Genomic DNA, 13137 nt, shown 5'->3' with positions numbered 1-13137 from the left:
CTGACTTTTACGTAAGGTGAGGAAACAAGTTTACTTGACAATGAAGTATTTTCATTAAACGTTTACAGAGCTTTGTGACTCCGCTCTGCAGTGTTTGGGTGTAGTACATATCTCATAGTGCGGGCAGACCCCTGCGAGCAAGATGCAAAAGCACATTCTAAGACACTGCAGTACAATTCCTGATTTTATTGTGAAGCAGTGATAGATTTAAGACAGATTAAGAACTTTTGTATTACTGTAATGAAAAGAGCACCAGTTCTGAGGGAGTACACATAGAATGGCAATATTTAGTGAAACGGTCATTGTACACTTAACTGTATTTTATACCTAGATAACCTAGTAGGTGACTCTGTTAAAGAAGAGACCTTTCCCTTCCCATCAAACAGGATAGCTTTACAGTAGTTACCTCCTACTGTGCTACATACTCAGCAGTGCTAATTACATGCTTCTAGTTTCGTTGAAAAATAAAATTGAATTGTAACAAATCCCTGATGCAAGATACTTTGAGCACCTGCAGGAAAACGTCCATGTAAACAGCAATACGTGATACAGTACACTTTAAATAACAGACAAGACAAGTCCTATACCTTTTTGACAATATACTGAACAGCTTTATGCTGAAGCTAATAAACACAATCAGAACCATAATGCACACTTTCTTGATTTAAGATGCTCAGAATTAAGCCACATAATTTGGGAAGAAAACTGTAAACATCATGCCTGCCTCACAACAGGTTGACAGTGTGTGATCTCAGTGACAGCTGAGGGTTAGAATCTACACTAACTAGTTACCCTCCATGCCTGACAACCGTCACTGGCTGTGAGGAAAGGATAAAACACACCGGTACAGGAATCTCTGACCAGTGTGGATTGTGGAGATACAGTTCGTATCTATTTTTCAAGTATGTGAAGCACCTACTGTCATAAGATCATCAAAACTTTAGTGTTTTGATCAACTTATTGCTTTTACTTCATCTCTTCCTCACGTGATAAAAGAGGGAAAGAAGATGATGGTTAGGCACAAGCATGGAACCTCTCTTCTTTCTCAGTCACTAATATTGGCCAAAACTGTGTCTCATTTGAGCAAGTTCCTCAGAAGAGAGCTGTAGTTTCTACAGCTGACTTCTTATTCACAGAACAGCCACCCTTATATTGAACCTATTATTTTTTACCTGTAAGAAAGACAAATAAGGAGAACACCCTCTAAGGTCTTAATAGCTTGAAGAGAACCGAGTGTTAAAAACTGTTAAAATCGCAAACCTCTTTCACCCTCTGCTAATTGTACCTGATGTAAACAATGCAGCTGTGCTGGTTTTTACAGGGAATGTGGTCTTTCAATTCCCTGCAATGTAATCTGTTCAAAGGGGCTGTCTCCTGCTAAAGGTCAGGTGGAGAGACTAATCACACAAAAATGACTGAGAATTTAAATGCCACAGAATTCAAGAACCACCAAAGTTGGTTTTTTTTTGTTTGGTTGGGTTTTTTTGTTTGTTTGTTTGGTGTTTTTTTTTGTTTTTTTTTTTTTTAAGGAATTCCAGTTCCTTACATTGGAATTTAAGGGGGAAAGAGATGGAGTGGTAGGCACACCTTACCCTAAGACAGGTCAGCTAGAATATTTAGGTCCTGTCCTGTGCGACACAAATTTTCCTCCCCAGTGTTGTGACTTGAGATGATGTCTCCACTCCCTTAATCCTGAATATGGTCCAATCACTAAACAGAGCTCTCTCCTCCCACCCAGAAAATACTCAGTACCCACAGCTGCAGAACACAACTTTCTGCACTTTTTTTAAGGTAAAAGGCAGACTTAAAAAGCACAATTTGCTTAACTGTGCATGATTAAAAACATCACTTCATTTAAGATAAGGGTACACTTCCCATTTTCCCCTCTGGATATAAAAGGATTATGAGATATCCAAATACTGAGGCATCAGTAAAAAGTATACTGCTGCTGTTACTATTACATTGCGATTTATGGAATAAAATTAACGCCCCAAAGAAATCTTCACAAATGAGAAAGCAATTTGTCAAAAACTGCAAGAAATGGTATGCATTAAATATAAAACTCATATACAAAAAAGGGCTAACTTTTTTTTAAAAAGTTTGGACAGTTCCTTAAAATTATCTAGTTCATTGATTTGAGCCTACCACACACTTACTTTGGACTATAATAAAATAACTAGAGGAGATAAAATACTATGAAAATGCTTCAGTTGGAGAACCGAGGTACCAATCTTGATCACTGCATTAAAACTGCAGCACGTATGCATAGCCGAGAAGAAACAGCTCTCACGCACTGCTTCCCTCTTCCTCCCGTGTCACACCAGCACCGAACTCTGGAATCTGGTCTGCAAAGGACTGTGTCATCCATTGTCCATTAGGAACGTCACCGAAGGACGACCCCTCACAGTACTGTGGATTGCTTGCTGCTAGAACAAACAAAAATAATAAAATACAGTTTTTAAAATGCAGCTGATACCACTAAGTATTTGTTCATAAGTAATGGTTTACAGACCAAATGCCCCAAGCACCGCACTTTACCAGTTCCATTTGAAGAGAAATTGCACTGTTCACTTTCATACAGTGCACGATCACAGTAAGCTCCTCCATACGCCGCTTCATAACCTGGATCGTATTTTTCTTCTTTGACAGCCATCTTCTTAGCATCCTCTGCCAAAACAGAAGACCTCAAGTATTAATATTCAGAACAAAAACGATCAGAGCGCTTTTATCGGAGAACACTTGAAAAAACAGCCACCCACTCTACAAGATAATCCCTGCTCCCCTTAGATAAAGACTGTACTAAGAAGAGAGTGGAACCTGTAATTCTACACCAATGATTTAGAGAAGATGGCACATCTCCTCCCGCCCCCCCCCCCCCCCCCGCTTAAATTCTTCATTTCTTTTTGCTGGGGAAACTGCTACTTGTGTTGTACACTACATTTTAATAAAGGATTAACAAAATAACCACTATACCTTGTGCAAGTTGCAAGTCAAATGTGTACTGCACCTCCTGCACATCTGTGTTTGGTGTGATGCCTTTCAGTTGGTCCCTTAAGTCTTTCAGTTTTATGTAATAATGAACTTTATCTTGTGCACGAGGAAACTGAGCACATCTTGCACTGGATGATGGCATAACGTAGCAGAGCTTGAGACAAAGAGCAAGAAAAATAGCATTACTGGTCCCTGAGCTATGAAATAACAGTTAACCTCACTGTTTTAACCCTTTGGACAAACTTGAACTAATGCCATGGATGGTTGTGGAAGAGGATAATAGGAGTCTCTCATTTTTCTCGGCCAGCTAGATATCTTGCCCTGAAGAGAGGGGCCGATTATCAGCTGCTGAAGCAAGGACAATTTCCACCAGTTGTTTACATGCTGCAGGAGAAGCAGTACCAGCATGTGTTACAAGAAGTACAACCTACAAGTGTATGCCAGAGAGTGGAGCACACTCCAGAGCTCCCTGCACAAGCAGAGCTCTGAGCCAGAGAGCCTGCAGAGGAGTACGTGACAGCACGCAAACACCCAGACCCATGAGGGAGGCACCACAGGTTCATTAGCCTGGCTGCGTCTGCATCACACTTGCCAGGGTTTGAAACTCTGGAGTTAGCGTGGCTGAAGCCAATTAAAGGGTCTCTACCTCTGCCAACAGCCCGAACTAAAGACATAAAGTTAGTTCAGGAAAAAGGAATTGTATCCAATACTTTTATTACCATGCAGTATTTATGAACAAGTACTAGTAAAGAGGACTATTTAACTTTCTTACAAATACATCTCCTGTGGAAGTCTTTTAAGAGCTACTTAAGAAGCAAGCACTTTATCAACAACAATTCTTCAGGCTCTGATGGCAACACTTCACCTTTAGGAAGGACAGCTTAAACCAAGCTTAAACTTTCAGCACTAGTAATTAGGGATAGAAATAAAAACAACTCAAACTTTTGAATTGACAAAGTCATGAAGCTTTGGTATAAGCTACCTTAGCAGGTAGTGTAATTGCCTTTGCCTTAATCTGTTTATAAGGACAGGTTAAACAAACCTATATGTGATGATACACAGCTGGTCTCTCGAGATATCTTCCAGCATGTCTATGACTAACACACTCTGCATCAAACTGTTCGTTTTATCTTAAGTGTCCAATTTAATTTCAAGCTGCAAATCAGCTTAAGAAGACTGAGTGTGATGGAAGTGCTTGGGCATGCCCAGATCCAGTAATGCCACAGCTTGTTGTGTGTCACAGCACAACGATGGACTTACTATTCTTTCTCCTCCACTGTGGCACTACTAGCACCATGGTCATGTTCGGTATCAAAATTCAGTAACACATACAGGGAATTGGACACAGAGAATCAGATGGAAGTAGATGATAGTTATCATAAAAGCATGTATTTTTTATTCATATAGTCCTCAGAGAATGAACTAACCTGCTAACCATACTACACCATTTCCCAAATGAAGTCTGCAAGTCTGAAGAAGCTGCATTGAAAATGTGTGCAAAAACTGCACTATCCCCCCTTTCTCTATTTAAGTAAAAGCCTTTCACATCCCTGGCACTTTGGGCAAATTTTGATGTTATCCTAAGTGCGTGCAAGTTCTGCGACTCTGTTAGTTTTGAAACAACCAAAACAGAGTGCCATGTTTTCGTCTCAGTATCAATACTTACAGTTTCTGTATCTGGCACTTTGTGTGGCTGCAGTCCAAATTCCAAGTTCTTAACTTTTATTCCAAAAACTTCTTTACTAAAAATTTCATAAATACCTAGAATGAAAAGAAGATGGGATAAGTGGACCCAAAAAAACCCTACTGACAGAACAAATTCATTTAAAAGTCAAGGTTCTCACATTTTCCATTGAAAGCTGCTATACGGGGTTTGTACTTCTGTAACTTCTGCATCAGAATTCGCCCCCCTTCCCGAAACTCTTTGCTAAAAGAGAAAGTACTCAAAATTATAATCACAACTGTTAATTCATCGATAAGCACGCTATTCCTGCTTGTTAGCCTACCTGGAGAGGTCTTTGCTTCCAGGTGTTGTCCTTTCAACCATGTTTGTAAATCCAATCCCATATTTATGCGGCAAGGTGTGGTCATCCATATGGTTCAGCTGTTCGTTACTCAGACCAGACATGAACAGACACTTCCCTGTGAAGCAGGAAGATACACATTTGTCTTTTTCTAAGGAAAAGAAAAAAAAAAAACCCAACCAAAAAAAAACCCCCTCGACTGGCAGAGTACTGGAATACTAAAGGAAGAACCTACGTTAACAGAGCATCAGTTAATTTGGGAAGACTACTGCCCTATCCAGAAAAGTTTAAAACAGCCAAAATTACTTTGTCTACTGCAAGAGGATAGAAAAATCCCCAGCGAACAACAGGAATTCCTCACCACTATCCTGTGTATGGAAACCAGTCTTTCATTCTAAAAGATCAGTACAGAGCTTTAGATTCTGCAATTCACTTAAGCAGGGAGTGAGTGCAATCAATATGGATTTTGTGGGAAAGAATGTGGCAAATACACGTCAGCTTTCTTTTACAACCTTGCCATCGCTTCTCCTTGCACTGGGCCTCTCTGACAGAAGATGTTGACATCTTACGCTCATATTTAGGAAATAAAAGTATAGTCTGGGTGATATGCACTGCCAATCTCTTAAACCCAAATTAACCACAGCCAGCTCCTAACAATTCGGGAAGGTTACAAACACATGGATTTGTCAGAGCATGCGTATCTGGTCTGCTTCTCGGTAAAGGAGGCTGTTAGTCGGGTTAGTCTGCAGAACACTCGAGAAATACCCAAGCCTGATTTACAAGTCTGATGGACACCAGAAGCGTTTTGGCTGGAGTATCACAGGGCTGCCCATGTGGAGCTCTCTGCTACCACATCTGGAATGGCTCTCAGTACGCAAAACACAGCATTTCAGCAGAGTTCAGGTATGATCTTTATGACAACATGCTGCAGAAAATGTTACTTAAAATGGAAAAATACCTAGGAAAAAGTATCTGTCTGGAGAATCAGGTATGCTACATGCATATACCTGCTGGGAAAGAGCAACGGTTTTTGGTTTTTCGTCAGGTCTAAACAAGCTTTCTAAGAGATGAATAAATGCAAACAGAAGAAGCTTGCTGAAATGCATTTTTAGGAAAATGTTTGTGTAGTTTCATTTTATATCAGAAATTGATGTCTGTTAACTTACCCTTGATAACTCAAGTAGTAGAGTTTTAAATTTTATCTCTTATGCCTCTTATCTAATATGCCAAGAAGCTATCTGGTAATATGGTGTTTACATGACAATTCTAAACCTACACTGAAAGTCGCTGATTATTCCTCTTTTATTCTCTCTTACATATGGTATTTGAAAGAAGTAATTATGAGATTTAAATCACTCTGGGATGGTTAAAAGCAAAATCCCTCTCTGCATCAAAAAAAAAAAAAAAGCAAAAAAGAAACCCCAAGCCAATTTAATTAAAATGCCATGAGTTCTAACAAAGTTCTGCAAATTCTGTAAGAGGAAAGGAAATCAAAAACGTACAAAAATGGTTTCCAGGTCCAGGGTAATGGTGTCCTTTGTAAGCTGCCATCAAGCCAGGGTTTATGCCAATCTACAAAGATACCAGTCCATTTTAACAATGAGAACACGGCTTGCTAGTCAGGAATTTAATCAAGTTACAGTAAGGATGCTTATTCATTTCTCTTTAAGTTACTGTCAGTAAAGAAAACTGTGTTAATGGTACCTTCCATCATTATTAAAAAAATTGTCAACTTTATAGCAGTGTCTCATTTAGATGTGCAATCTCAAAAGAGCAGCTCACAGTGTGTTTTACAGCCACCGGTGTAGCGCTTCCAGTAAATAAAGTGTCAAGTAACGGTCTCTCATGACTATGTATTATACGTAAGCCTTAGATTTCTCAGAAGTTAGAACTATGTTACTATGATTTTTGACAGAAAATGCAAAGCAGCTCTACACACAGGAAACAGTTTATATAATTTATCTTGCAAGATCGTGCCATATAAGCAATATAGATAAGTAAGCAGAATGTAACTCATAACTAGTGAGTACAGACTATTCACTTTTCTACCTAATCTTATAACTGAGTTACTTACTATTACAATGTCCAGATCAAAGGTCAAAATATCAGGTAAAGTCTTGGTCAGAAGCTCAGCTTCAGATACACCATTAAAACGGTCCACTTTTCTTTTGACTTTAAAAGTATCTGTGATCTTTTCTTGTTTGCCTTTTGACTTGGCTGATTTTTCTTTTTTAGCAGCAGGCTTTTTGGGTTGCTTTGGCTCAGTTGCTTTGGCTTTTCTTTTCCTTCCTCCTTTTTTAACTTCTGAAACACAGAGCAAATATCCCTTTTGTACATTTCTAATGTTGCAGCGTGGATATTCAAAAAATACTGAGCTAAATGTAGGGATACAAGAAGAAATCAGACAGATAAATTCACCTTAAAAATTCATTAATTTAAACAATTATCAGATGAATCTTGGTTTTGCAGGCTCAACACAGAGCTAGCCTGGGTCTCTCTGTACCACAGACACACTACTCACAGGCAACTATGCTGATTTAGGATACAAACCAAGAATAACCTCATGGGTAGGTTATGTTGTTTACATGCTGTATGTAACAACCCATTGGAAACAGTTTCATTACTTTTGGAGGATATGGCAGAGCATCAAAGCTTAGGTTCCAAGGAATGTGACAGTAAGTTTTAGTCCAGTATTCACACTTCAGCTTCTAAATATATGAAAGTTGATTGTTACAGATCACATATTGAAGAAACTGAACAGCACGTCCAGTGCATCATATAGCAAGGTAACATATGAGACCTTCGGGATCTCAGTTTGAATGAGTGGTACCAAACATTAATTTTAATTACAAAATGCAAATATGAAGTAGTCCCTGTTCACTCACTTGAAACTTCCTCATCTTCTGGCCCTTAAAGCTTAGAGATTCAAGCAGCACAGGTACTGGTCATGACATGACCACTCAGACATTGCTCTCTATCCTTGTTCATTAATAATGTCAAGCCGCAGAACACAACTTGAAAAATATGAAAACATATTTAGCAGCAATCAGCAAAGAGCCAAAGTAATCTATTACTTTAAAACAGAGACTTCCATCTTATTTTCAAAATTACTAGATGAAAATCTCCCTCAGATAAGAAATAAATACAGTGGATACCAGGGCACTGCCCTAAGTCTGCAAACTTTTGGGGGCTATTCTTGTAAGAAAGCTGAGTGCAAACAAAAAGGAGGACAAAAGCCATGTGAAATTCCCACTGCACCACTGGGGCAACTGCTTAGGAAAGCTGTAAGTAACAGTACTCAAGCTATAGTCTAGTTACAATGAAGAAGAGACTAAAAAGGCACAGACTTGGTGAGGCACATATGCAGCTTTTCTTTCCTACCCCTTGAAGAGTTCAGAGATTTTTCATGTGACAGCAAAATGTCACAGATACTCTGACTCCTCTGAGTGGGATGTATTTCAAATGGAAGCAGGATAATGTTCTCCTAACTCTCACGCTGATCAGGTACCTACCAACCAGACACTGTCATGAAAGATGAACAATGCCAGGGCAGCCTTTCAGCGTATAATCCTAGAAATTTTACTTTTTTCATCACAGCAGGTAGCTGGACTTCAAATCTTTGCCTTTCATATACGCTCCTGGAAATTTCACACACATTTGGTAAATTTTCAAGCCCTGCCTTTGAAGACATTATTCAACTTCCAATTCTTGCAAAAATATTAGGGAACAGCTTCAAAACAGAAGATTACAGTTGTCCAAAAAATACTTGAGAGTGCAGTCAAACAGTGTGCTCACGGTGACATCACGTTATCCAATAATAAAGCTGCAAAAGAAGCCTAACTACATAGCACTTGTGATTTATCCTAGCTGTAGTGAATAATTCTGTGAATGAATTGAGCAGTCACGACTACTTTAAACTGGAAGTTTTCTTCCTATGATTTCATCTGGCCATGCATTACAACTAAAAAAAAAAAAAGAAAAAAAAAGAAAACATCTTATCAAAGGATGCACTTAAACAAGCAATGTCATTGCATGAACTGGCTGATAGGTTACCTTAGTACAGAGAGCTCTGACCTACATCTAAATATTAAAAGCAAGATGAAACTCATCGTGAGAGTATTTGCTATAGAATCAGAATTTAAGCATGGCAGAGATCACTGCTTTTTTCACCTGGCAAAGAGCAAGCAGAATAACAGAACAAGGGGTCTTTTCTTGGCATGGTTACTGTAAAGCCTAGGTGTACAAAGTCCTAGAGGGGGAAAGGAAAGGCAACATACAAGTGCATAAAGTACAAAACTTGTAGTGCACTGTTTGTATTTGTTTAAATAAGCCTCACTAAAACCAAACAATCCTTAGAGCATATAAGCAATTCACTATCTGTGATTACTACAACACACTAAACCACCATTTAAACAAAAATATTTTGAATAAACAGTATTATACTGTACTCCTCTTGCAGAAATTAAAAAAAAAAGTTTTGAACTCAGACTTCTAAAAGAAAACTTCTAACAGAATATTAAAAGCCATGAAATCAGCCAAAAATAATACATTTATCTATTGAAACAAAATTCTCCTTTTTGTGAAACAAGACTTTTTGAGACTGAACAATGTGAATACTATCACCCGGGTTGACTTCTTATCTTTTTAACTGTCTGGTAAAAAATGTTACCTAAAGAATTCAATTAATCAATACTTCCTCAGAGAGCATCAAGAAAATGAAATCCAGTAGGTCCAAAGAAGCAGCTGAAGACCAATAATTTTCTTCCCCAATCAATTAATAACGTTTTAACTCACTTAGCACAGCCCAGTCAAACTACCTTTTGGAGGTTCCTGAGCAATGTTTGGCTCTGGAATGCCCTCTGGAGTCGGCTGCTCAGTCATGATTTCCATGTTAGGTGCTGCAGTCATCATCTGATGGAACGGAAATGTGTAAAATGCTTGAGCTTGCTGAAGATACGCGTAGTATCTTAGAAAGGGAGGAAAAAAGAGATATAATTTATCAACAATTTAGAAACTTAGTGGCGTACCAAACAGACTGTAAACATCAATCTTTATCAAGGCTGGCTGTACTGCACTTACATTCTCCATTCTATTAACAAGGCAGTAAATTATCCAAATCCACTAAGCAATCTGACTGCTTAGCTGGTTATCAGGTGATGTTAAACCCAACATTAATAGTACAGTTCTCTCGTGATTAATGCGAAAGAAAACACAACACTTGTAAGCAAAGTGTAGAGCTTTTCCTTTTTTTCTGAAAAAACACTGTAGCACACATTACCAAGGCAAACTATCAAACATACTGACAAATTACAAGACAAAAGAGTTAAAATCCTCTGGACTTCAAGTTTCTCAAGTTTTAGATTTTCTTAATGTCATACCAGTTACTTTATCTGATATGATACAGAATGGATGAATCATTCTAGCCTTCAAAGCATTATGAATACGCACCGCATGAGCTACCACACAGATTATTAAACAGCTTTAACAAATCATGTGGCAGATGTTGTCCAATTATCTCACTCTGGATCCCAACAGAAATACTGCACTTATTCTACATGGTATTGTGTGTATACACACACACAGACACACAGAGATTCAGTCTCCTTCCATGCACAAAGACATTTTTCCATATACAGCTCTTTTGCTCCACACATTTATTAGTCACATACATCCCTCACACTCCAACACAAACTTCTGCTTCATACTGTCATTCCCTTATACCTACGCAGCCGCCTTCTTGTCCAGAATCTACTGCCATACAAATACATAAAGATTTTGTGAATAGTAAATTTTCCAGAAATAATTTTATCATCTCAAAGCTATTCATAGAAACACCAAATAATTTTTTGATATACAGATTGGCTATTTGGCCAAGAAGGCCAAGAGCATCCTGGCTTGTATCAGCAATAGTGTGGCCAGCAGGACTAGGGAAGTGATCTTACCCCTGTACTCGGCACTGGTGAGGCCACACCTTGAATATTGTGTTCACTTTTGGGCTCCTCACCACAAGAAAGACATTGGGGTGCTGGAGCACGTCCAAAGAAGGGCAGCAAAGGTGGTGAAGGGTCTAGAGCACAAGTCTTATGAGGAGCAGCCGAGAGAACTGGGGTTGTTTAGCCTGGACAAGAGGGGCCTCAGGGGAGACCTTATGGCTCTCTACACGAGAGGAGGTTGTAGTGAGACGGGTGTCGGTCTCTTCTCCCAAGTAACAAGTGATAGGACAAGAGGAAACGGCTCAAGTTGTGCCAGGTGAGGTTTAGACTGGATATTAGGAAAAATTTCTTCACCTAAAAGGTTATCAAGCACTGGAACAGGCTGCCCAGGGAAGTGGTTAAGTCACCATTCCTGGAGGTATTTAAAGACCTGTAGATGTGGTTCTTAGGGACACGGTTTAGTGGTGGGCTTGGCAGTGTTACGTTTACAATTCGACTTGATGATCTTAAAGGTCTTTTCCAACCTAAATGATCCTATGATTCTAAATATCTCAAAAGAAGGGACCATTCTCCATTATGCAAAGGGTATTTAAGAATCCCACTGTAAATCAGATTTATGTCAGAACAGCCCAAATACCTGCCCTGAATCAAGGAGAATAAATCTGAACATGGGTCTGTCAAATTCCTGGGGAAGCTGCCTAACAAAGTCACAGGAGATTTTTAGAGTACAGTAAATACCTCAAGCCCCCAAGCTGGAAGAGTTCCATTTTATATAAAATACTTGTTCAATTACTGAACCCAGCAAAACTGATCTTCAGATTTGTATTGGGAAACACAACTTAAGACATGTCAAATCCAGCTCATAATAAATGTGTAATCATACAGAGCAGAACAGTGTGAGTAAGAGAGATGTGAAATCATCTAACCCAAGACCACATGTCTTCTTGTAATACATGCCTCCTTATTTTATGCATATATAAAGTCTCCTTCTTGTAAAGGGAATAAAATTCCCTTTAAACAGAGGAAAACTTGCACCATATCATGGACAAGTCCCCTAATCACATGGTGATAAGATGAAAGGGAGCTTCTACCCCTACCTCTAAGCTTCGTATACATTTTTTAGGTCATTTTGCTTGCACGGGTTCAGAAACACAATTTTTTGTTATTGATGTATGTATTATGGAACATTTAAATAAATATTTTCAGTTCCACGAGGAAAAGGCAGTGATTTAACCCGCCCTTCAGTTCATACTAAAAATGAAAGAAAAAGAGAGAAGAGAAAAAGATGTCCACGGGAGCAAACCCAAATATTAAAGCATCCACAAACCCACCTCCACACCCACAGGCCCCCATAGTCTACACGCACGAGTTTCTTGACACACGGCGAGCCCCATCCCACCCGTCCCGGGGGGTACCATCATGCAGGGCTGCCTCGCCTGCCCTACAGCCTCAACACCCCCAACACCCCCCGCCCCCGGCCCACGGGTAGCGCCCACCCCGCCCGCAAACCTCCCCCCGTGAGCTCGCCCCAACTTTCCTCCCTTCTCCCACGCACACGCCCCCCCTCCCCGCAGGTCCCCACCGCACGCCAGTCCCACTTTACCCTCCCCGCCCCGTACCACCACTAACCCCACGCACCCTCCCAAGCAGAGCTCCCGCTCCGGGTGGGCACCTCCCCCGGCGCCCACCCGCGATACACGAACGCGGCAGCGCGCCCCCCGCTCCCCACAGCCCAACGCCTCCGTCCACCCCCACCACGCTCCCCCACAGGCCGCCCCACGGCCCTGGGCCTATCCCGCCGCGCCCACTCCCACCCCCCGCCCGGGAGCGCCTCCCCTCCCCTCGCCTCCCGCTTTGTGCCTGAGGGGGGGGGTCTCGGGCTTGGGGGCCGCCACAGCGCGGCCCCGGTTCCCCCCTAGCCGCGGGGGAGAAGGACAACGGCGATCCCCAACGCGAGGCCTGAGGCGGCCCCGGGCCCCCGGGTACCGGTACCTGCCCAACTCCTGGGCCTCCATGCCGGGCGCGGAGCCTCCCGGCGCCGATGGGGCCTATTGTCGCCGGCCGCCCCCCGCCGCCCCCTCCCCCCGCGCCTCAGCGCCCCGACCGACCTGCCGGGCAGCCCCGCGTCACGTGAGCAGCGGCGGCCAATGGGAGCGCGCAGCCGGCCGGCCGCGCCGGGGAGGGCGGGG

General features: G+C 41.2%; 1 protein-coding gene across 3 annotated transcripts; it reads right to left on the bottom strand.

Moving 5' to 3' along the window:
* Positions 1-171: 171 nt before the first annotated feature.
* TDG (thymine DNA glycosylase) lies at positions 172-13132 on the bottom strand. Of its 3 annotated transcripts, none has more exons than XM_074871877.1 (10): positions 13057-13132; positions 9833-9981; positions 7090-7319; positions 6518-6587; positions 4998-5133; positions 4836-4918; positions 4658-4752; positions 2974-3145; positions 2539-2667; positions 172-2426 (listed from the first exon to the last, which is right to left on the bottom strand). In XM_074871877.1, exons 2-10 carry the CDS (start codon positions 9924-9926, stop codon positions 2287-2289), a joined length of 1149 nt encoding a protein of 382 aa, XP_074727978.1. In that variant the 5' UTR covers positions 9927-9981; positions 13057-13132; the 3' UTR covers positions 172-2286. The 3 variants fall into 3 exon arrangements, with proteins under 3 accessions (XP_074727978.1, XP_074727976.1, XP_074727977.1); XM_074871875.1 differs by lacking the exon at positions 13057-13132 and adding an exon at positions 12941-13024; XM_074871876.1 differs by lacking the exon at positions 13057-13132 and adding an exon at positions 12941-13024 and having other exon boundaries at positions 172-2423.
* Positions 13133-13137: the final 5 nt, after the last annotated feature.

The sequence above is a fragment of the Strix uralensis genome, chromosome 5 (genome assembly GCF_047716275.1).
Source record: "Strix uralensis isolate ZFMK-TIS-50842 chromosome 5, bStrUra1, whole genome shotgun sequence".
In the NCBI taxonomy this organism is placed as follows: Eukaryota; Metazoa; Chordata; class Aves; order Strigiformes; family Strigidae; genus Strix; species Strix uralensis.
This window is presented reverse-complemented; position numbering and strand designations above follow the sequence as displayed.

What these genes read in the sequence shown, in the direction of transcription:
- TDG (XM_074871875.1), bottom strand. Translation starts at nt 12,963, where the DNA reads ATGGAGGCCCAGGAGTTGGGCAG. An exon ending in TGCTCAGGAACCTCCAAAAG is followed by an intron (nt 7,320 to 9,832) that starts GTAGTTTGACTG and finishes TCTGTGTTTCAG; the next exon opens with AAGTTAAAAAAGGAGGAAGG. An exon ending in GGAAGCAAAGACCTCTCCAG is followed by an intron (nt 4,919 to 4,997) that starts GTAGGCTAACAA and finishes TTTCTCTTTTAG; the next exon opens with CAAAGAGTTTCGGGAAGGGG.